The 23,417-nt window shown below is 37.2% G+C and overlaps 1 protein-coding gene across 2 annotated transcripts; it reads right to left on the reverse strand.

Annotated features, from left to right (window-relative positions):
- Nucleotides 1-36: 36 nt before the first annotated feature.
- Nucleotides 37-23,390, reverse strand: LOC116301181 (uncharacterized). Of its 2 annotated transcripts, XM_089027306.1 has the most exons (26): nt 22,879-23,390; nt 21,044-21,176; nt 20,300-20,349; nt 19,624-19,663; nt 19,232-19,339; nt 18,333-18,437; nt 17,562-17,687; nt 17,185-17,359; nt 16,622-16,642; nt 15,657-15,721; nt 15,152-15,262; nt 14,564-14,683; nt 14,292-14,399; nt 13,637-13,735; nt 12,435-12,521; nt 12,013-12,072; nt 8,760-8,885; nt 8,011-8,138; nt 6,849-7,063; nt 6,110-6,186; nt 5,641-5,808; nt 4,703-4,891; nt 3,378-3,919; nt 2,634-2,800; nt 1,645-1,766; nt 37-975 (listed from the first exon to the last, which is right to left on the reverse strand). In XM_089027306.1, exons 1-26 carry the CDS (start codon nt 23,004-23,006, stop codon nt 889-891), a joined length of 3,357 nt encoding a protein of 1,118 aa, XP_088883432.1. In that variant the 5' UTR covers nt 23,007-23,390; the 3' UTR covers nt 37-888. The 2 variants fall into 2 exon arrangements, with proteins under 2 accessions (XP_088883432.1, XP_088883433.1); XM_089027307.1 differs by lacking the exon at nt 16,622-16,642.
- Between the last annotated feature and the right edge of the window lie 27 nt (nt 23,391-23,417).

Consider the following 23,417-nt stretch of genomic DNA (forward strand, 5'->3'; position numbering starts at 1 on the left):
TTTTGTAGGAATAACCTTCGTTGTTACACATTCACGTGACTGTAATTATTTTATTTTATTTTTTAAGATTGTTAGGATCGATATTCGATACCCTCGATGGATGTTAATGGGTTGTCTATACTACGAAAACTAAAGCTCTGCTTGTTTGATTGGTGTGAAACAAGTCGTTCAATTCATTCGCGTCGTTTTTTTTAAAAGATAAATTTTTAAAACCTTATTAAGCGATAATTTAGTAATAAGTAATATATGCAATATGAGTGGCCGTGTTGTATCAGATATACAACCACGAGCCGAAGGCGAGTGACTGTATATCTGATACGACACGGACACGAATATTGTATATATTACTTATGAGACGTCTAGGTGTATACATTCATGTTCTACTATAATTTTAAGATAAAATAGAATTTGTCTAAGAAAATTGGAGTTAAAGTTTATGCAAATCAGGACGATTTTGTATCAGATATACAACCTCCTCCACAGACAATGATTTCTATTGTGTTTTCCTCATGAATTATTCATGAGTTTGATAATGTAAGTTATAGATTACTGTGGTTTTCGATATTCTGCGGCCTCGGTAGTTATGAGCTGCGCGCTGAAATATGTTTTTTTTCTCGCTACCGTCAATCAAAGATAAACAGCAGGTACCTTTTATATTTTATATTCTTGACTGGCGGCAGTAAAAAGCAATTTCACTACAGGCAGTCGAAACGTTTTGAGTTCGCAGATATCGAAACCCGCAGTAAAGAAGGCGCGCTTTTTACTGGGGGTCCTCTTGATATCACGTGAAAGGATCTCATTCTCCTACGGCCACGATTTTGGTCGAAAGGACTGGGCAAGACAAGGACGAATACATTCCCGGCGGTTCCGGGGGATGGATTGTCATGGTCATAGTACAGTGTTTAGTATAACCTTACAGGGACAACTGTCGTTACTACTGTATCTCTTCCTTGCTTTGTTTATTTTATTGGCAGCCTAGGAAAAAGAACAGTCTTTTGATTAAAACGTGCACGATAGATTGTCCTGGTGTTATGCATGGTCACTGATAAGTTTAACCTATTGGGCCACCCATTTGCCTGTTATTGAACAAGCACATGGATGATGTCATTAGCAAACAAGCCTGGTCTTGGTGTCTTTTGTCATGTCAACCAAAATGGCGGCAACGTCTTTTGTCCTTGTACATGTGACGTCATAGCCGCCATGTTGGTTGACTTTGACAAAAAAGTTGGTCTTGGTGTCTTTTGTCATGTCAACCAACATGGCGGTCACGTCTTTTGTCCATGGTTCTCATGGGAAAAGATGCACGCCACGAATAGAAGAGACGCATGGATGAATTGATCAGAAGAAACGTTCAACTTGTTGTGTGTGGGACGACTGGTCTAATTTGGACAGATCCATTGGTTGTTATAGAACAGACGCATGGATGACGTCATCAACAGACAAGTTAAACTCGTTTCGTAAGAGACGTCTGATTTGATTGCACCATCTTTGTGACGTTTTAGAACAGACACATAGACGACTTCATCAAAAGGACACGTTCACCTTATTACGTATGAGACGTCCAATCTAATTGGACCATGTTTGTGACGTTGTAGAACAGAAACATAGAGCTTATGAATAAAAAAAACAACAAAACGTTATTACCTTGGCTGCTAAGTGAAGAGAATCACATCGAACCAAAGGATTGTCTTTAGCATTAGGGGAGGGGAGGCACAGTCGCTGCATGCCATTAATTCGCATTATTAGTTCAAGGTAGTCCATGCCATCTGCGAAAAACCAAACAAATCACATTACAACAAAGGGGAAAAAGGATATACCGGCATCTATCCCCTATCCATAACACATTTCCTAATCACCCATACACGTCTAACACTACACTACACTATACTACACCACGCTACAACTACACCACACCGCATCACGCCACCTCCACCACATCCCACACTACACTACACTATAATATACTACATCACACTACACTGCAACTATACCACACTACAACTACACCACACCACACCACAACTACACCGCACCGCATCCACACCACACCACACCCCATCCACACCACACCACACCACACCGCACCACACCACACCACAACTACACCGCACCGATTCCACACCACACTACACAGCATCCACACCACACCACACCACACTACACCCCACCGCACCGCACCGCACCGCACTGCACCGCACCGCACCGCACCGCACCGCACCGCACCGCACCGCACCGCACCGCACCGCACCGCACCGCACCGCACCGCACCGCACCACACTACAACTGGTTCTTGTGGGTTCGATTCCCGCCAAGGGTATTTGATATTTTTCTCTTATTCTCTCTACCTTACATTACATTACTTTACCCGCCCTGCAGTACACTACACTTTTATCTATTGCTGCTAACATGTTACCAACACCTCTCCCTACCTCAATGCACACCAAATCTACGGCACCAACTACTATTTCATTACCTAATAGAACCCAACACTTTATCCCCATCCTACTATTGCACACGATATCACACCATATTACTCCGCATCTAATGTATAACACTCAAGCACACAAACTCACCACCCTACTACCTAAACCTTATAGCAATACACTATGAAAAGTTGATATCATTAACCTTACCATGATTCTTTTCCTGCGTCTTGTACAGTCTATTAAGATTCACCTCAAGGATGACATTGTCACGTGATGGTGATCCTACTTTCATGAAATACACTTTACAAGTTGTGAGTAATGCATTTAACTTGTCACTTGGATCCATATAGCGTAGCTTCAAGCAGCAGAGAAATCTGAAGGGAAAAATACATTAAAAAGTTGGCTCATCTTCTCACTTCAAACCTGAGCTAGGAGTCCAATTAAAAACATGTTGAGCGCTGGCAAAGTCAAGAGAATTAAAGCGCGTAAAGACAGACCAGCAAGCCATTTTTTTCTGGTAAACAAAACTACAACGAAAAAACTGGCATCATCTCAACCTTGGTTGCATTTTTTAGTCACAGAAGACACCTCTTTCAAAATTATCTTGAATGGGAAAACGAGAAAAAGATACAAATTCCATTGAGAATAATAGTCTCTCTTGTATTTTCATGTTAGCATTACATCAAATATAGAGGTCAACTTGTGAGTTTTCAAGGTAAATAAATGCGAACATGGTAGCTGCGAGCTGCACGTTAACTTATTTATTATTATTATTATTATTATTATTATTATTATTTGCTGCCGCCAGTCAATTATATGAAAAGTACCGACTGATTAGTTTTGATTGACGGCAGCAAAAAAAAAAAAAAAAAAAATCAGCGTGCAGCTTGCAGGTACCAAGTTCGCATTTTTATGAAAATAGCAGTAATGGTTAAAAAATGTATTACTTACTTCTCGTCTACATCTTCATCGTTGTTAATACCTCGTTTAAGTCTTCTCAAAAATTCTTGTCCTTTTAGCCTTTTCTGTATCTCCCGAGGCATCAACTCCCACCCTGTTGGAGTTGAAAAGCTAGACATGCTAGCCCATGTAGATTGGGTGTCATCTTCAACTACGCTACTGAAATCACGAGCAACATCGTGCACGTCTACGTAATTCGTTACGTCATGTTGTGATGTATCGTTTAATTGATTTACGTCACTTTGTGCGTTATGCTGTGGACTAATTAAAGGTTGCGTGACTGTTTGTTCGTCACGCTGACTTATATAGTCAACGTCATCCGATAGGTCACGCTTAGACTGAGCGTCATTCTGCTGGGTTGTAAAGGATACGTGTCTGTCAGTACGTTCGTCACGCTGGGATGTACTAATAGTAGAGTCGGCGTCACGTGGTACGTCACGCATTTGTGTACTGCGTGCGTCACGCTCAGGTGTACTACTTGATAAGGGTGACTGGATTTCCGCAGCAACAGATTCAGTTGAGGGTACTTCCTCCTGATCAACAGAAAATAAAATTTAAACCAAACGCAATACTTTCACTATCATTAACAACACACCAGATTATTGGCAGTGGTATTATTTTGACGTATCATTAGTTTTACGAGAAGCTTCGGGAAGCACGGTTGTCGTAGCGGTGAGAGCGCTCGCCAATAAACAAAAACAGGCTGGCACCTGTGCACCACCTGTGGCTAAAACACTAAAATGCTATTCAACTACGAAAAGTTATTTTAACTGCTCCAACTGAAGAATTGTTTTTAAATCAGATACATTTTTTTGTGTGGAGTATTTTTGGATGAGTGAGATGGTGAAGAAAAAGCATGAAAAAAAACACATGGCCTCTTGCATATGAGAAGTTGTCAAGATTATACCAACTATGTACTGGGCGGACACAACTATACACTCGTCTAAACTAAGCATTTTAAGACATATTTTCCTTTTTTTCTTTCTTTTTTTTTAAGAAATAATTTCCTTCTTTTAAAGAAATAATTTCCTTTTTTTTGAGAAAAGAAAAAAAAAAAAGAATAAAAGTAGAAAGATAATAAAAAAAAGAAAACAACAACGACAAAGTGGAGAGGAAAAACGCACAAGCCACATATTTGATATTATAAAAGACAAACACGTTTACATTTTTAGAAAGTACAAATAATTGGATATAGCATAATATAGCGGCTTTGAGCCACATAACTTCTCAGTAATCGTTACAGTTTCTCCCCGCTAATTTTCAAGAGAAAGTAGTCGGCTAGTTGTCATTCGGTTGTCATGGTTGGCTTGTCCTACCTGTAATAGGTCAATCGTTTCCTCTAATGGACAAAATATCCATCCTCCCAGACCACTAGTAATACCATAAAACAGACCAGCGTCAACATTGTCTTCTTGTGTTTGCTGTTCTATAGGCTTCTCTACAACAGGTTCGGGCAGGCTTTTCCTTGGTGATGGTCTCACATACGCAGACCATGAATCAGTGAGCTGTTTGAACAAGAACATACCCTTGTTTTAGCATCTCAGTTTCATTTTTTTTTAAAGTCCATTTGATAAAAAATCCTACTATCGGATGCCATATCTAAGGGTGTACGACAGGGTAAAATATTTCCTGTCATCTACTGCTATGAGCTGCTAATCCTTATTGAAAGCTGCAAACACAAGGATTGTACAACATAATCTTTCTCGTCAACTTATTTAGATGTGCCCACATAAAGATGACGTGCACGCTAAGACATGAGATGGAATAACAACAGACTAGAATTGAGAGAAAGATGTCCTCAGGTGAATTATATGGATCGCTTTAAACTCGATATTGATATCGAAAAGAAGTATATTGTCAGTTGTTAGATCGATAGTATTGGGGTAAGGTCAAGTGTGCGTGATTAACACGTGATAGATACAAAGTTTTGCCTAAAGTGACGTGTACATTGTAATTGTTTGCTGTGACTACTTTCTGTAACCGTAGTCTATTTATAACTAAATGTCGTACATGTCACTATGATATATATCGCATGGTATTTGTTTATTTGGTTGTACATTTCTGATATCAAGCGAATATCACGTGGTATTTGTATGTGCATTTCTCTTATACCACGTGATTATCACGTGGTATTCGTTTATATCCTTCTCTAAAATTACGCAAACATCACGTGGTATTTGTTTGTACCCTTCTCTGATATCACGTGAGCATCACGTGGTATTATTAAGTAAGCTTATTCATCAAGCAACTGTACCTTGTAGTACGAGTCAGTCAAACCACTTCTCACGTGCCTAGCGAATCCCATGTAGTCACCACTTTCTTTTAGTTCAGTCAGCCCTTCAGCGATATTATCTTTAAGACCCGTCACGTTTCCCAGAAGATGTAATGACCCAAGTATTTTTGCAGACTGACGTCCGATCTCCTGTTGAGTATAAACATTTACATTAGAGACCTTTAGCACGACGTTCTTGCTAGGTACGGCAAACCTTAAACGTCAGGCGTTTCCCGTTAAACTTTCAACATTTTAGCGAGGCGTCATAACGAAGTTGTTGATGGAAAAGACGCCATATAAAATTTCATTGATACTGAGTGTTTCGCGGTGTTGGTGGGCGTGTTTCTGGGGCTGAGTCCTAGCAGTTAGCGGTAAGTCTGATGCTTAAGGTCTTTATTAAACAGAAAGCTACCGCTGAGGTTTTTAGGGTACACGTCGATGGCATGCTCACCTTCAAATAGTGTCTCTTGATATCCCGAACCAGTCCATCAAATGATCTGTAGTAAATCCCAGTACGTAGAAATCGCTCTGAAAATGACAGGGAAAAAAAACGAAAAATGTTGGAGTACATTCTATTAGCCGGAAAAAACTTTATAAGAAATCGCACAAATTAGTAAGTTCAGTAGACCTCAGTAGACCGTAGACCTACAGAACTTTGCACTAAATTGTAAATTTTGTTAGTTAACTTTTTTCGCAGAAATATGGTATGCACTCTAATTGAAAACGAAATATCTCAGTTTTTCTATCGTCTCTCGACCCCTTACCCTTCGGGATTCAATGGCTCGGCCCTAACTCTACCTTGCTCAAAGAAAAAATATGAAGAAAATCTTTTAGAGACTGGCACGCAGTCTACTGGGAGAGAAAGGTGAAGCTTTAGTAAAAGTTAGTATAGAATACACTTATTTCAATAAAGTTAGTCACCAAAAACCTAGAAAGCTGAGATCACTGAGCATCATGGGAAACTTTTCATGTCAAAAAAGCATGTACATACAAATCTTTTTTAATACAAACTCCAGCTCGATGATGCTCAGAAGAGGTGAGACTGTAACCGGTAAAAGATTCGCAAGTCCATGAACAGTTATCAAGCGGTCAAACGTGTAAAATGAATCTACCCATAATCCTTGTCGGCCTCAGCTTTATAGCTTTTCAGGTGACTAACTTTATTGAAATAAGTGTATCTCTGTACATACCAAAGTCCAGCCTAGCATTCTCTACACAGGGCGGCAGACCATTCGGTACACCAAGCTGTTCTTTTAGTTTTAGAAGGTCTTCTGGAAGATCTTGATTTGGTGACACGGAGATGACAATGCCAACATCATTCGCTTCCAGTCTTTCAAAAAAGAATGACACTTCTTCCTCGTGAGGGGACTGGGATCCACTAGAAAGTGATTGCGTTGGAGTAGGTCTAGGGTAACGAAGATAATATAGATTTGTTTGATATAATAATGTTAAGTAGGAAAAGAAGGAGAAAAGCAAAGGGTTAGGGGTGTGAAAAGGAATGGGGGGGGGGGGCAGTTGAACTGAAGAGAAGAGAGTAGAAAGTAGAAAATTAAAAAAATTAGAAGAAAGAAAACGAAAGAGGGATGAGAGGGAGAGAACCATAAAAGTAACGAATACTGACTAAAGGGAGTAGCAGTGAGAAAAAACAAGAATTGGAAGACAGCGAAGGTAAATGAAAGGGAGAGAATTTTAAATAAGTCAACAACAAAGAAATAAAATATGTGGTTACAGGAAAAAGAGAGAGAAGAGGAACTAAGAATCATAAAGAGGTGTAAAGAAAATGATGAGGAAGAAGTAAATAAATATTCAGTACTGGAAGTCAGTATGGTATTGTAACTAAATTTAGTTTTCGGTATGTCTTCTTACTACACTTTAAGGGTCGATATCAAGGGCGTTTCCAGGGGGGGGGGGCTAATTGAGCTTCTTCTGTCAACACAACGGAAAAGATTAAAGAAAAGCATCTAATTCTTCAGTTTTGTCTTTTGTCTTTTTTTGCTGAAGGGGGGCTTCAGCTTCCCTTTGCCACCCCCCCTGGATATCAGTGGGATAAAGCCGTGAAAAAAAACCATATCAGTGAAGTGATACGATACCATTTCAAGGTGAACCGGAAATTGCAAAATTTGTCGTTTTATCGACCCTAAATGTGTAATAAACAAAGTGTTACATGTTAAGAGACTGATTTCATTCACTCGCTCGCAGACTCGCTCGCTTGCGATATGATATCAAACTCAAAAAGAAAAAAAAAAAAGAAAATATGAAAAAAAAAAGAAAAAAAAAAAAAGAAAAAAATGATATGGTAACTCGTGAATAAAATTGATATCAAGCACTTAACAAGTGATAGTCTCTATTTACTTTGTGCTTTCACTCTTTTCTTCACCCCATAACTGCTTCATTTCTGTGATCCCAAAAAACACTAAAAGCTTTAACAGGAATTCTTCCTCTAGGCTGATGTTCAGGTCAATGATCTCTCCATAGAGTTGCTAATGATTAAAGAGAAATAAAGACCATTTGAACAACAAATATTGTGTACACCTATTTCAATAAACGTTAACGAGAAAAATGACGTGATATTTTCGGCTAATTGCTGAATAGGACAATATATAGGCAGAATTAATAGGCAGATATTATGGATGCATATAAATGAAATGCAAATGAGACATCAAGCATTTTATCGACCCAATAGCCTCACTTGTACGATTCTTAAAATCAAAAGAATATCTCATTGTGGGCTCAATTGTTATAACAGCTATTACGCACACCATTAGTGGTCAGAAATCTGCAATTTGGGGCAGCTTTCCAGCATTAATAGGACGCTTGCATGGTAACGTCATTGCCCTCTACTACCCTCTACTCCCTTGCACACTTTCTTTTGTTTGGTTAATTAGCACCAATTGTCTTACTATTCTCATGAGAGAATACAAATTTTGAAAATAAGAAAGAAATTTCGCAAAGCATCTTGGTAGTGGGAGTCAAATGACGCCATCATGCAAACGTTCTATTCATAATGCTCTTTTAGGAAATGTTATTAGGTGTAACTGTCCTTTGTTGCTAGCAACGCTGGATACAACAACTGTACTGCGTATCCAAGACTTTTTACATACCTGGAATGACACACTTCGCCGCTCACTTGAAGCTTCTTGTATGATAGTAGCATGTAGTGACCGCTTGTGGATTCCATCTTTAGATAGTTTACTCACTGATAAAGTATTATTTATACGATCCTCCACCTGATATAACAAAAGAGAAGAAACAAAAGAGAAGTTGTAGAGGTTTTGTAAACAAAATGGCAATTTGGTAGGCAAATGACTGAAAAGAAGAAAACAAACAAAAATATGAAACAAGAAGGGGAGGAGCTTTCCAGCAAAAATATGAATGAATAAATGAATGAATGAATGGATGGATGGGTGGATGGATGGGTGTATGGATGGATGGATGGATGAATGGATGGATGGATGGATGGATGAATGGATAATAATAATAATAATAATAATAATCTTTATTTAAGCACGGTAACTCTATCAATATCAAGATAAAAAAACTTAATGTTGCTCTACCTAGAGGCCGTAAAAACTATATTAACAAATGATAATTATGTAAAATATACAAATGCTACACTGATACAATAAATATACAATTGAAATAAGATAATAGGTTAATTAGATATATTTCATAGAACTAAAACGATTAAATATTAGTTGTCATCAGTGCAAAACCTATAGCTTTTTATTTTCTTTTTAAATACTTTTAAGGATCGTTCTTCTTTTAATGACTGAGGCAGAGAATTCCAAAGCCAGGCTCCAGTAAAAGCAAAACTATTTCTGAAATAGTCAGTTCTGGCTTTTGGAATTTGTAAATTTTTAGAAGAACGCCTTAAGTTGTAAGATTGAGTACCAATCTGGCTGGAAAACATATCTTTTAAATAAGATGGGACGATATCATTGACGATTTTGAACATCATAATGGCCTTTTGTTGCAGTCTTTGTTCATTTAAAGGTATCCATTTGAGTTCATTAAAAATTTGACTCGTTCGTACGCTTAAATACGGTGCGCCAGTAATTATACGGGCTGCACGGTTTTGTAGTTTTTGTAACTTGCTAGTTAAAGTTTCGTCGATACTGTCCCAAACTAAACAGCAATAGTTAAAGTAAGGCTCAATTATGTTCTTATAGATTTTGATTAGATAGGGCCTACTTAAAATTGGCTTAATTTTCTTTAACGTGCTTAGGTTACATGCAATCTTCTTTTTAATGTGCTCAACATGAGAACGCCAAGTCAGATTTTCATCAATATAGACGCCGAGACATTTTGTTTCTTTAGATCGTTTTAACGCGGTACCGTCTATAGTCAGACATAAGTCTGTGTCATCTAAAGTAGAAATTCTTTGACGGGAGCCAATTAACATAAATTCTGACTTTACAGCATTCAAAGTGAGTTTGTTGGCACAGAGCCAAGAAGCTACATGTTCTAAGTCGATATCCATTTGATTATTCAGGTTATTAATTCCACAGTCAGAAAATGATAAAGTCGTATCATCAGCATAAAGCCTAGTTGTACTATAGTCGAGGCAACGCGGTAGATCATTAATGTAGATTAAAAAGAGAACTGGGCCCAAAATTGTCCCCTGAGGTATACCAAAAGAGATGGGACGGGCTTCGGAAAGTACTCCATTGATTGAACACTGTTGCGATCTGCCAGTCAAATATGACTGAAACCACTGTCGGACTGTGGCGTTAAACCCATAATATTCTAGTTTTGCTAACAATATACTATGATCAACGGTGTCAAATGCCTTCTTAAGGTCTAAAAATATCACACCATTGATCATTTTCCTGTCTATATTGAAGTACCATTCATTTGTTAGATCTAAAAGCGCAGTTAAAGTTGAGTGATAAGGTCTAAAGCCCGACTGATGGGTATCTAGTAAATTATGTTCGTCAAGATATGAAATCAGCTGCTCACAGATTAGTTTTTCAAAAAGGCGGGAGATAGCAGAAGTAACTGAAATAGGTCTATAGTTGCCTGGGTCATCTTGTTCACCAGATTTTAAAATGGGGGTGACTTTAGCCACTTTCCATTCCGACGGAAAAATATTTGTTTTAATCGAAAGGTTAAAAAGGGTAGTTAATGAATTACAGATATGAGGAGCTGCTGCTTTTAGAATAATATTTGGAATTTTATCAAGACCAGTTGCTTTAGCAGTATTAATACCTTGCAGAAGCTCAAGTACTCTAGAGGAATCGATCAAACGAAAAGTAAACACATGGTCTACTTTTTTAACATAATCAGCGAAATTTACATTACTGGCACGTTTAGAATTTATTTCTGAAGCTAATTTACCGGCAATTTCTGTGAAATAAGTGTTAAGGACATTTGCTACATCCTTTGGATTAGTAACAGTATTTTGCACAGTCTGCCTAATTTCGCTGATTTCAACATTTTGTGATCTCTTGCCCCTGAGATTATTTATTGTCTTCCAAGTTTTCTTGGTGTCACGAGAGTGTTTTTCAATTTGATCTTGATAAAATTTCCTTTTCGTCTTAGTAACTAATTGATTAACAAAATTCCTCATCTTTCTATACTTAGACCAGTCTTCTGGGTCATTAGACTTCGTGGCCTTTTTCTTTAGGAAGTCCCTGTTATGCATTTCCTGTTTAACATTAGCATTTATCCAGGGAGAGGGTTTGTTGCGCACTTTTATCAACCTAGTGGGAGCGTGCTTATCAATAGTTTTTAAGAAGATTTTTTTCCAGCTTGCCCATGCTTCGTCCACGTTTTTTAGTTGGTCGAAGAGTGGCCAAACAGTGTTTTTAAGGTCATTTTCAAAGTCTTCACAGTCAAAATTTTTAAAATTTCTCGTTTCAATAATTTTAGGTCTTCCTCTTGGGATACCAATTTTCCTGATGGCGAAAGCCAAATAATGGTCACTAATAGATAGTGCATAAACTCCAGACTGAATAATATTATTCTTACAATTTGATATTACATGGTCGATTAAGGACTCTGTCTTTTTCGTAACCCTAGTTGGCTCGTTGATTACAAGGATGGATGGATGGATGGATGGATGGATGGATGGATGGATGGATGGATGGATGAATGGATGGATGGATGGATGGATGGATGGATGGATGGATGGATGGATGGATGGATGGATGGATGGATGGATGGATGGATGCATGGATGGATGGGTGGATGGGTGGGTGGATAGATGGATGCATGGATGGATGGGTGGATGGATGGGTGGGTGGATGGATGCATGGATGCATGGATGCATGGATGAATAAATACATGAAATAATGAATGAATGAATGAGAGAAATTCAAGCAAGGCAACAAATAGGCAAACATGTTCACTCACTTCGATATCCTTCACAGTAAAATCACAACTGAAGTTTTCTGTATCTTGAGTACATTGAACCTAAAAGAAAAAACAAAGAAATCCAAATAACTATGATAAATCTATCTTAAAAACGATGGTTATTGGGCACATTTCGATGCAGTTCTATTTTCAAAGCCGAATCTGTAAACTTATTACTTTATTGAGGCAATGATTGTTTCATTTTGATTTCATTCTTTGTCAATAAGAGGTTATTATTGAGATATCTAGTGTTGTCGTGGTAGATGGAAAATTATTCATGTTTCAATGTATGCTAGGAACAGTTCCTTTCTGTCCTGCAATTACCTATCTACCAATCTCCACTCAATGTTTGCCCTTTAACTTGTTTTTGAAACAGCTGTTACAAATATCGTATTTCATTCATGCTCTATATTGGTATTTACCCTGATATCTTCAAGTGTGCAGGCAGCCAGCTGCTCAAACACATCCATCTCTAGACTCACATTCACTCCCTCCAGTGTTGATGATACCTGACAAGTAAAAAACACAGAGACATCTTATTCATCAATCCTGAGCACAGAAAGGATGGGCATGCTACAATGAAACCCAGGGCTTAAAATAATGGCCGATCAGTCACCAGTCATGATCACAGGCCACATTAGTTTTAGCTTAGTCATACGTACATGTACCTCATGGCTTAATGTTAATGGTCAAAATGACCAGCAAGGAAAAGATTTGCCTGGACAAGTGCCTGTTCTGGCTGGACATTATCCCATCAGATCAATGGCTGATCAGTCACCAGTCATGATCACAGGCCAAATTAACTTTAGCTTAGTCATACCTCATCTCTGGCTTAATGTAACTGGTCAAAAATAAGACCAGCAAGGCAAAGGTTTGACTGGACAAGTCCCAGTTCTGGCTGGACATTATCCGATGTCCGGTTGTTATTTTGAGCCCTGGAAACCCAATGAACGAAAGATAAAGGCCAGAACTAAAGGTTCATCCCTAAATTAATAACCCATGTGTTTGTACATAATAATTATATTATAAACAGGTATTTCCGTTTTTGGATTTGTAAACTGAACACGGCTGTTGTGTCAGTGTTGTTCTTTGTGTGCTAATAAAGACAATTATTATTACAACTTCAAGTTTCTAAAGGAACGGTGACCAATAAATAAATAAATAAATGGATAAACTACCGATAGTCTTTTTTTTTTACCTATTAACAAATGCAGCTAAAATAAATGAATACAGACAATATTAAAATTAGGTTGGAATCAAGAGAATATGAATGCTTAATATTCTCTTGGTTGAAATATATTCAGATTTGCATTCTTTTGGTTTCCAAAACCACTACTTTTTGCTATGGTCTATCACGAATAGACCAGTATTTGCTCAGCCAATCAGAGCACAGAAGTTTTAATAGACCATTCATACTATAGTACTGTAAATTTCTACTAATAACCAATAGTAATAGGGTGTTTAAGGGCCCTCAGTAATTGATGAAAGCTGTTGTGGTGTATGTCCCTGCTATCCAATTCTCTATTTTGCTGTTTTCATTTTTTCAATATTCAGTTACACTCCTACTAAAGTTATTTAAGATAAATAAAAATAAAAATATAATATGCTACATGCATATACATACCTGTGTTCGAGGGCAATGCTCTTTTATTATCAGTTTTACATTCTCACCAAATCTTGTGAGACTTGATGGCCCAGTGTTTTGGGTAAAGGATGAATAATCCTATATAGAACATTTAAGTGAAGAACATCATTGAACTGTAGGTACTGTAAGTTACATTTCAGAAATTGTAAGCTCAGGATTAGGACTGAACTATGTAATCCTGTAAAAAATGGGTAGCATGGGTGGTGTAATAATAGAGAGCGCTCCCCTCTGATCAATACGACCTGGGTTCAATACCCGTTGGCTTAGTGTCGTATGTGAGTATAGTTGTATGTTGGTTCTTTCTTGTGCTTTGAGGGTTTTTCTTCAGTTTCTCTGGTTTTCCTCCCTTCTCAGAAATCTTATATTAAATCCCAATAATTCGATCTTTGTGCTTTCACTTAGTATGTAGTTGTTGTGATTGTCCTACACAGTAATACAACAGCCAAAGCTTAATTGAGCAAAGACGACTACACAAGAGAATAAGTGTCTTTTGTGTAATGAATGTTCTGGTTGAGTGATAGATACTATTAGTCACTAAATAGTACTATTTGTTAGTTTTACTGAATGTGCTAGGCTATATTAAAGAAGTTAAACAGTTTGGTTGTCATTTGTATTAATACTACTGTACTCTTACCTGTTGAAGGTTGGCCAGAACACTTAAACAGTCTGGACGTAAAATCACTGACAAGATTTCATTTGACTCAGCATTCATAATCAGGCATCTCTTATATACATGGGTACTCTAAAAATGAATCATTGCTGTTATTTAAGTTGGGTCAAATTTTGATAGCCTGTGTTCAACTGTCTCTTGACTCGCCTCTCTAAGACTTAACCCACAGTTACGCTCTGCTTAACCTAGGCTACTCTCTCCTGCAGTGATAAGAAGATACTTATTAAGATACTCACTGTAAAGGAACATCTCCAAGATGCAGTTATGAGATCATTACCAAGGATGATGCAAGGATCAAGAGCATGGATATCACTGACAGACACACCCTGTATCCCTAGTGATCCACTACAATGAGACTAGAGTGACACAAACAAACCACATTAGAACAAGACCATGGATATCACTGACAGACACACCCTGTATCCCTAGTGATCCACTACAATGAGACTAGAGTGACACAAACAAACCACATTAGAACAAGACCATGGATATCACTGACAGACACACCCTGTATCCCTAGTGATCCACTACAATGAGACTACAGGGACACAAACAAACCACATTAGAACAACACCATGGATGGACAGTGCTCAAAAAAATGGCTCGTTATTTACAGCAACAATGCTTGGCCAAAATTGATACTTTTTTGACCAAATGCCTCTTACTGCCCTCTTCAAAGGTCACATTGACTGGTCACATGTTGATCAGTCTGATGGGCTGGTCATCATCATGCCATTAACCAGCCATTAATTTTAGCCCTGCTACTTGCTCTATAATGTATGGAGCTTGAAGGCCAGGCTTCAAAATGATGATAAAGACAATACCTTTCCAACCCAAGTGTCAGCTGTAATATCTAATGAAACTTTGATTGCAGCTATTTCAGGGATGCTGTGTGTTCCAATGGATATTACAAAGTCTTCTATGTTGACTTTGACCTATAAGAATTATAACTTAATTATTTTAGTTATCAAAAAATAAATAAATAAATAAATAAAAATAAAAAAAATAAAAGGGACTAGTCAGTGAAACTATAAAAATATGGTTACAGTACGTACTGTACATTACTGACAGTAGTTAACAGATACAATGATGGCTGGTCATCAGACAATTTTCTGCCAGAATTGGGACTTGTCCAGTTAAATCCTTCTTTTGCCGCTCACTTTGACCAGGAACATTGCCCAAGCCAGAAACAAGGTATGACAGAGCCAAAACTAATGTGGTCAGTCATTATGACTGGCAACCGACTGGACGTAATTTCAAGCCATACTAGGTTCATACTATTGCAATTGGTACATGTATACATCTATTTGAGATTTGTATCAGAATTACCTTGGATATTTGTTTATTATTATGAGATACCAAAGCTTTTGGTGATTCTGCTTGTTTTTCTCCACCTGAAAGCATAAGCATGCTTGAGCTTGAAAGTATAGAAGTGTATTTTAAAATACAGAGATGAGAGTATGTGGACTGCGTGGCACTAATGAAATAGTAGAAGATAATATAGGTAAGTTGTAGTGCTTGGGAACCTCGTTCCCAAGCACTACAACTTACCTATATTATCTTCTACTATTTTAAAATACAGTAGAGCTGTTCTAAACAAATCTTGATTCAGTATTATAAATAAACCAATAATTACACATAAGTAGCACTAAGGTAATAGAGCAGTTTTTGCATGACTGTGAAAAGCCCAGTGCAGTAAGCGTGCCGTGCGGTGACCATGATGTAATCTAGAATTTTGGCTGTTTTTTGTCTTGGCAATGTGATTGGTCTGACAGTGCCGTGACCTTGCCATGAACATGTCCACACCAGTTTAGTAGATAAGCAGAGTGGTAGAGCGGCTTGCATGTACTGTAGTTGGCAAACAGATGTTACTGTCAGTACTTAGGTGGCATAGGTGCATGTACCGCTATGGCACTTTTGTTCACCACTGTGTAGTTCAGACTAGTGTTACATGTTCAACTAAATAGCAGTATGTGAGTTGATTTTGTTTGATGTGTTGTTCTATCCCTTCCCACAAGAGTTTCTCTCAGGGTTCTCAAGTTTTCCTCTCTCCATAAAAATCAACATGTGAATTACAGCTGTAATAAGTAAGTGTTGCGTGTTGCATTGAATGTAGTGGAAGTGCATTTGGAGCGAAGCTCACGGATCCAAAAGAGCTTTTCTCCTACATGTGAAGTGATGGTTATATGCATGTGTTAAAAAAATTATATGAATTGTAATTAGTAAGTGTAATTATTAGTAAGTGTTGTGTGTTGCAGTGAATGTAATGGAAGTGCATTTGGAGCAAACCTCACCGATCAAGAAGAGCTCACCTCCTATGTGGAGTGATGGTTATATATATGCAATAAAAAATATTATATGAAGTTTTAGTTTATAAGTTTGACAGCATCAGCAGAGGCACTGTTTTTGATTAGAATGGAAAGAAAGCATAAGGTATTACAGGGGCCACAGAGCACCCTGGAAAGTGGGTGTTTGTGTGTGTGTGGGGGGGGGGGGGGGGGGGAGGAGGGGTTTGAGATTGGAAAATACTGACTATATGAGACTAGTATGGGAAAGAGTTGGGGGCTAAGATAGAAAAACATAAGAGACTAGTATGGCAGTGTTTACTTAAGTCACGTACCTTGCCCTATTTCTCTAATTGAATAATATTATTATGTTACTTTTTGTCACTAGCTTTTTTCATAAATTCTATTTTTAAGAACAGCCTCATATACATGTATGTAAGAATAGTATGGTAAAAGGGATAAAGTGTATGTGGGGGGGGGGGGGGGGGAGAGTGGAAGGGGGCTGCAGTAGCCCCCCTGCCCAACCCCTCTGCTTTGCCTATATTGTTTTTTAATGACAGTATTTTTCTTACCATCACTAGGGGTGGTGTCACTCAAAATGCTCTTAAATCCATCAGCCGACCAGAGTACATCCTTCAGGTTGCTTCTGGTAATTCGTATCCGCGTGCCGTGGAATCTGTGGGACAGCTGATAGGGAGAGTCTTTAGGAAAGACAAACTTTAGTCTTAGGCATGCCATATTGATCAACTGAAACAAGACAATAGAATGATAAAATGAATTACTGTCAGTATTGCAAGAAGATAATGATGAAAGTAAAAATGATCACTATGCTAGCTGTTGATGAAGATAAGGATGCAGATGATGATAATGATAATAAATACTCTTGCAGATGATCACTAGAATATTATTGTATGATGCAAATGATGGATATAAATATAATGATACATACATGGTCTTTTTTCTTGGAGCTATGATCATGAACCCTCCCTTTGAGAAAACAGGATAGCTTGTTAGCTCTTCCACTAATAACAAACACATTAACGCCTTTTATAAATACAGCTTCCGCAGCTTTCACCTGCAAGAATAATAAAACAAATCATAAAAAATGCTATGATTTCACAAGTACAGCATATGCATGACCAACAACACATTTCAAACATACATGTAGTGAAGTCAGGTTTTGTTACATGTAGGTGTAAATTAAGATGTGTAAGAAAATAACACCAATTTTGACTAATGTCCATGAAAATGTGACATCTTTCTAGTACATGTATGTTTGAACATTAAGTCTTGCTGTCACGTATATTATGTATTACAGTAATCGTGTACTTCATGACCAGCCGACACGAGTCAGTCGACTATCGCCCGACTGTTGGTCGACATGATTACCGTTAATTTTGGCTATTACACGATTACTGTGTATTACAGCCGAATAAGAGGCAAGAAAAAATACAGCTTCAAGAGTAAAAATTATCTGTTGTAAACAAGCAAACTTGAAAGTCATGAGCTCAAACCACTGACGTGAGTCGCACAAAGGAAAAGGAGAAGGTTTCCTTGTGCTGACATCAGCAAAATAAAAAACTTTCAAAACTGGTTCACTGACCGTGTATTACACAGGATTTTGAGTGTGTCATATAGTAAAATCTGTTAACAAGTACTGTATAAGAAGAAAAATCATCAAATATTATTGCACATAGTTATAAATCATAATATGCATTACCTTTAAAAGAATTTTTGGTGACGGTCTTGATGATACAGAATCTCTTGAAAGGCGCATGACAATTCTGCCATCAGTTGCATGAAGTCTTGTTAACTGTGGCTTTATCTAGTACATGCACAAACATACAATAAATAACATTATCTAAAGCCATGTACAAACAGTTCATCTCAGTTCATCTCAGTGCCAGCTAGGGACTGAGCCAATATAACCGCTGAACAGTAAAAGTCATGATGATGTCCAAAGGTGACACACACCACTCATACTACAGATAATACTGTATTGCTCTTTTTGATATTCTGCAAACTAACTTGGTACAGTAGTACCAAGCTGCATGCTGAAATTTGTTTTTTTGATGCCATCAAGCAAAAAATAATCAGTCAGTACCATATTTATTTTTAGCTGGCAAAAATAAAAATAAAAACAACTTTACAACAACCCGATTGAAATGTCTGTGTTTGCAGAATAAATATTGAGGTCAATATTTTTTATAAGTAAGAATACACAGGTGATTGTTGAAAATCTTGCATGCTGATTGGTCAAGAAACTCACACCATCACACGATAATCATCTCCAGCTCCAGCCATAATCCAAAATGGCGGCCAGCCGCTTTGTTGCTGTTACTGGAAAAAAATGCCTTTTATCTTCTTTTTTTTCTCTCTTTTTCTTTCTTTCTTTCTTTCTTTCTTTTTTTTTTTTTTTAAAGAATAGGCTGTGTTTTTATACTAAAGCAATTATTTGCCTCAGCCTCAGTAAATATCGAAGACTCGCGTCTCGAAGACTCGCGCCTCAGTAAATATTCCCTGATATTCACTTCGCCTTCAGCGAATAATATTGTTAAATGGTAAGTTCTGTCTTTTATTCTTGAGACAGAGGCTGCCAGTATACATTACAGAACTAACCTCGTCTTTTAATTCTTGGTTGTGTTCTAGACCAGTAGAGGTTGATGGTGATGGAAGAATTCTCCAGTACAAGTTGAATGTAAACATAAATTCAAGGCTATCTAATTTCTGAAAGGTTTAACAACAAATGACTACAGTATATGAATGAGACTTTAAAAAAATATCAATAATGAAATAGGGCCATTGTAATTGAAAGTAATGGCCGGGGCCCCAAGTAATTTCCCATGGGTGCCTATCAATATATTAGGATCCAGGTTTGATCTTTTTCCTGTTTTTAATAGTCATGCACTATCTTAATGATGTTAAACAATAGTAATTGTTGCTTCATTAAGACATCCTTTGTTTCCATTTATCTAAAGGAGGCTTTTTGGGAAAACTGTGTGATACATTACCTTAAACAGGTTTTTCACATGTAATCTGAAAGACACATTTCTAAAAAGAAAAACAAAAAATATTTTTTATATGAATTTGTATTCCAATCATTTGCAAAAGTCAAATGCTACAATCACTAGGTTGATCAGAACATCTTATTGATTATATGAAAGAAACTCTCACCAATGTTACTGAAGTTGCTCAAGTTCACTCTCGGTGTCAAAATGTGAGTAGAGTTTGTTTGATGTATTGTTTTCTCCAGGTTCTCTGGTTTTTCTCCCTCCATACGTAAAAATCAACATGTGAGTCAAGAGTGTCAAGAGTTGTATAGCTCAGGAGAGGTAGTGTGTGTGGGCCAAATTGGAAACCATTATATACATTCTGTACTAAATTGCTATTTCAAAAAGGTTGACTACTGAACACTGCATACTGAATACATAGTGCATTCCAAGACTGAAGTGCATTGTGGGTCATAGTGATATTGTCTAAAGTAGGTTTAATTAATAATGATGTATTCTATTTTTAGTGTATTCCATTTGAAACAATATACTAACTACATGTAGAGTTAATTGCTGTATATTTACTTTTTATTTCAAATTAATGAGACCCACAATGCCCTTTGGTCTTGGAATGCACTATTCAGTATGCAGTATTCAACCTATTGAAATAGCTGTAATTACTATAATAATTAAGTACCTCAAGTTTGTTAGCTTCCATTCCAAACTAACATGAAGTTCCTCAACACTCTAAAAATTAAGCAAGATCATGCTGTTACAGTACATCATTGATTTTTGGTCAATCAATTGGTCTATCACCAAAAGACCACTAGTAGCTCAGCCAATCAGAGGACAGGTTTTATGATAGACATTTGAAGGTTTATAGTATAATACTAAACATGTACAATAACTGTTCTATACACATTCTGATTGGTCAGGAACTGTGGTGTTCAGTACGTACTAATGGAGCACAGTTCTCTCACCTACAGCTTGTGCTTCTCTTCACATTTCTTTAAAGCACTCAGCACTTCCATGAATTCACCTTCATGCTCTATTACAAAATGGACCACAGAAAAAGCCCTTCTATTTTACATTAATTCCTTATGATCCATTTACGCATTTCATTTTGACTTTTTAAATATCTCTATTTTAATAATTCACAAAAGCATTGCAAAAATATAGATAAAGAGCTTTTTCATTCATGTGACAAGGCAGCAAAAAACAGAAACTTTCTGCACAGTTTTTCATAAAAAAAGAGCTCAATTCCCAGAGGGTAAAAAAATGTATTTTTCTGGTACACTGGCCAAAAGAGCCACTGTGATGTCATGTGAAAACATTCTATTGAGGTGCACTTCATGTACGTACTCTTCATGTACTGTAAATATAAACTCTTTATCGTTTCTAGATTAAATTATATTTCATTCATTTACAGCATTTAACTTACAAGAATGACTTCATCCTTCCATTTTACTTTCACATTATACACTCTAAATAAACCAATGTCATCCACAAATATTCTCAAATCAGGATTCAAATACATCCATCTTGTTATGATCAAAATTTGACAATTCAAAAACCTAAAAATAACAAACAAAAATACAATAAAATATTGTTAGTACATCTATAATGTATTCACTAGGGGTGGGGTTGGGGTGGCTTGGTGAAGGTATTCTTAATTCTAAAGCTTCGGAATATAGGTGGCATGGACTAGTTGCTACAGAGCTGTCTCTCACTGGGCCATGAGTTAGATTCTTGACTAAACCGCATATATATGAGTTGAGTTTGTTTGACGTGTAATGTTCTTCCCTAGTTATTCTGGTTATTTTTCAGTATTTCTAGTTTTTCTTTCCCCTTACAAATTAACATGTGATAAGAGTCAGTTGTGCCTCATAAAAAGTGAATAAAGTGGTCATGTGTGTGGGATTGGCCTGTGGATGGTTGTAAAATATATAATGTAAGGCATTTTGTGAGGAGATATCGAATAAAATTTCCATGGCAATTTGTCATCCCTTGGATTTTTTCCATGGATTACACTGGCGATTTTCAATCTTTGTCCTTGGACCTGCATGTCTGATGAAATCATTGGGTCTCAAGCATTTTCGTTGGTCTCGACATATCTGTAATAGCACTTGCCACATTGCAGGAAATGTGTCCAACGAAATGCACAATTTTATTCTGTAATCCTTGTATATACTTAAGGCCGGTTTAGACGGTACGATTTTCACCTACAACTATGGTATACAACATGCTCGCGTCTTTCGTAGGCGAATTGTAGGCTTGATTTACACATTGTTGCTGTTGTTGCTATTGTGGTGGGTGTTGCGTAGTGGTGGGTGTTGCGTAGTGGTGGGTGTTGCGTAGTGGGTGGTGTTGGTATTAGAGGGGGAAAGTACATAATGGTGTTTTATTCAAGGAATACAAATCTTGCACACATTTTTCTGTACTGTGATATAAACACGCTGGGAGCTGTTGAGCACAAGAGAAGCAAGTTTAGAACATAAGAAGTAGCTGAGTTTTTCTCTTTCAAGTTCTCTTCAGCTCCTAGAGTGTTTATATCACAGTAACGAGACATAAGCAGTCATTTTATATTGCTATTATAAAATATCTTTGAAGGACTTTGCATTAGCATGTCTCTCCTCTCCAATATAAACACACTTTATATATGTCAAATATTTTATGAAGAGATTTATTGATCATGTTACAGGCCTTATCATGTCTCAAGGACATGTATTTATTTAAACCATTTGGTTAAAACAGCAATAGATATCTGGTGGGGAGTGGTGTTAGCAACGAAATTTATGTTGCACAATTTTTTTGTTGTTGTTGTTTGTTTGCACAATTAGTTGAATCTTTTTGAAAGGAGAGGCTGAACAATACTTTTTTGGGGTGAAATGCTTGAGTGAAATGATTTTTTAGGGTATTTATACAGCCTCCTCGTCCCCTCCCCTCCCCCATCAATTATCTAATGGTCCGTCCTAGAGGTGACAAAGCAGGTTTTAAGTATCCATTGCTTGTCAAAGACACTACAACATTTATCACACCCAAATGAATTAAAATAAATCAATACACATTATTCACACGAGATATTTTGACATTAATGTCTCGAATTTCATACAGAATACAATGATTTTCTCGACAAAAATAAGCAAATGGGAGCAAATGTAATCTTATGAAATTTAGACTTTGATCAGCATGTGCACGCGACTGACTCATCATTATTTTCGACGAAATAAAGCTTCCCAATCCAACAAGAGCACATATTTGATATTTAATACTTACCATACTGATACTCTCTTCCACACTTCGTACAACCAAACACAAGCTTCTATCGTGATAAACAGCAACGAATACAAGACAGTTCTTCCATTAGTCGCTCCCAACTGCAAAGCCGTGCTGTAGGTCGACATTATTCTTGTTATTGCTCTTTTGTTCTCAAAAAATAAATTCTAAAACAATACTAAAAGCACCATGAAGTCCCTTAGTCGTTACTGAAACAACATTTCATAGCTCAAACTTCTGCACTACGTAAAGAAACGCGTAGAAGTCTTTTTAGACGAGAAATAATTTGTGTTTGTCGTACTGTAAGTAATTTTCCAAGTCTGAGCCAATCATAACAAACGTCAAGTCACGCCACTGTCTTTAGCTCAAAGGTCAGACAAAAAACATCACGTACGACCAAAGAATTGCCAGTAAACACTCAAATACTCTTCGTTAAAAGCCATTTATGAACTTTTACTTCGCAAGATGTCAAGATCAGAGAGAAAGAAACCATCTTCGTCTCATCCCACCGTGGGTTTCGATTTTCGAACTGCCACACC

The sequence above is a fragment of the Actinia tenebrosa genome, unplaced genomic scaffold (genome assembly GCF_029948245.1).
Source record: "Actinia tenebrosa isolate PJP-AT-01 unplaced genomic scaffold, QUT_ActTen_1.0 PGA_scaffold11__36_contigs__length_13525064, whole genome shotgun sequence".
Taxonomy (NCBI): Eukaryota; Metazoa; Cnidaria; class Anthozoa; order Actiniaria; family Actiniidae; genus Actinia; species Actinia tenebrosa.

What these genes read in the sequence shown, in the direction of transcription:
- LOC116301181 (XM_089027306.1), bottom strand. Translation starts at nt 23,006, where the DNA reads ATGTCGACCTACAGCACGGCTTTGCAGTTGGGAGCGACTAATGGAAGA. An exon ending in TTACTGTGAAGGATATCGAA is followed by an intron (nt 8,886 to 12,012) that starts GTGAGTGAACAT and finishes TTGTTATATCAG; the next exon opens with GTGGAGGATCGTATAAATAA. An exon ending in CTCTTCACTTAGCAGCCAAG is followed by an intron (nt 976 to 1,644) that starts GTAATAACGTTT and finishes TCTTTTTCCTAG; the next exon opens with GCTGCCAATAAAATAAACAA.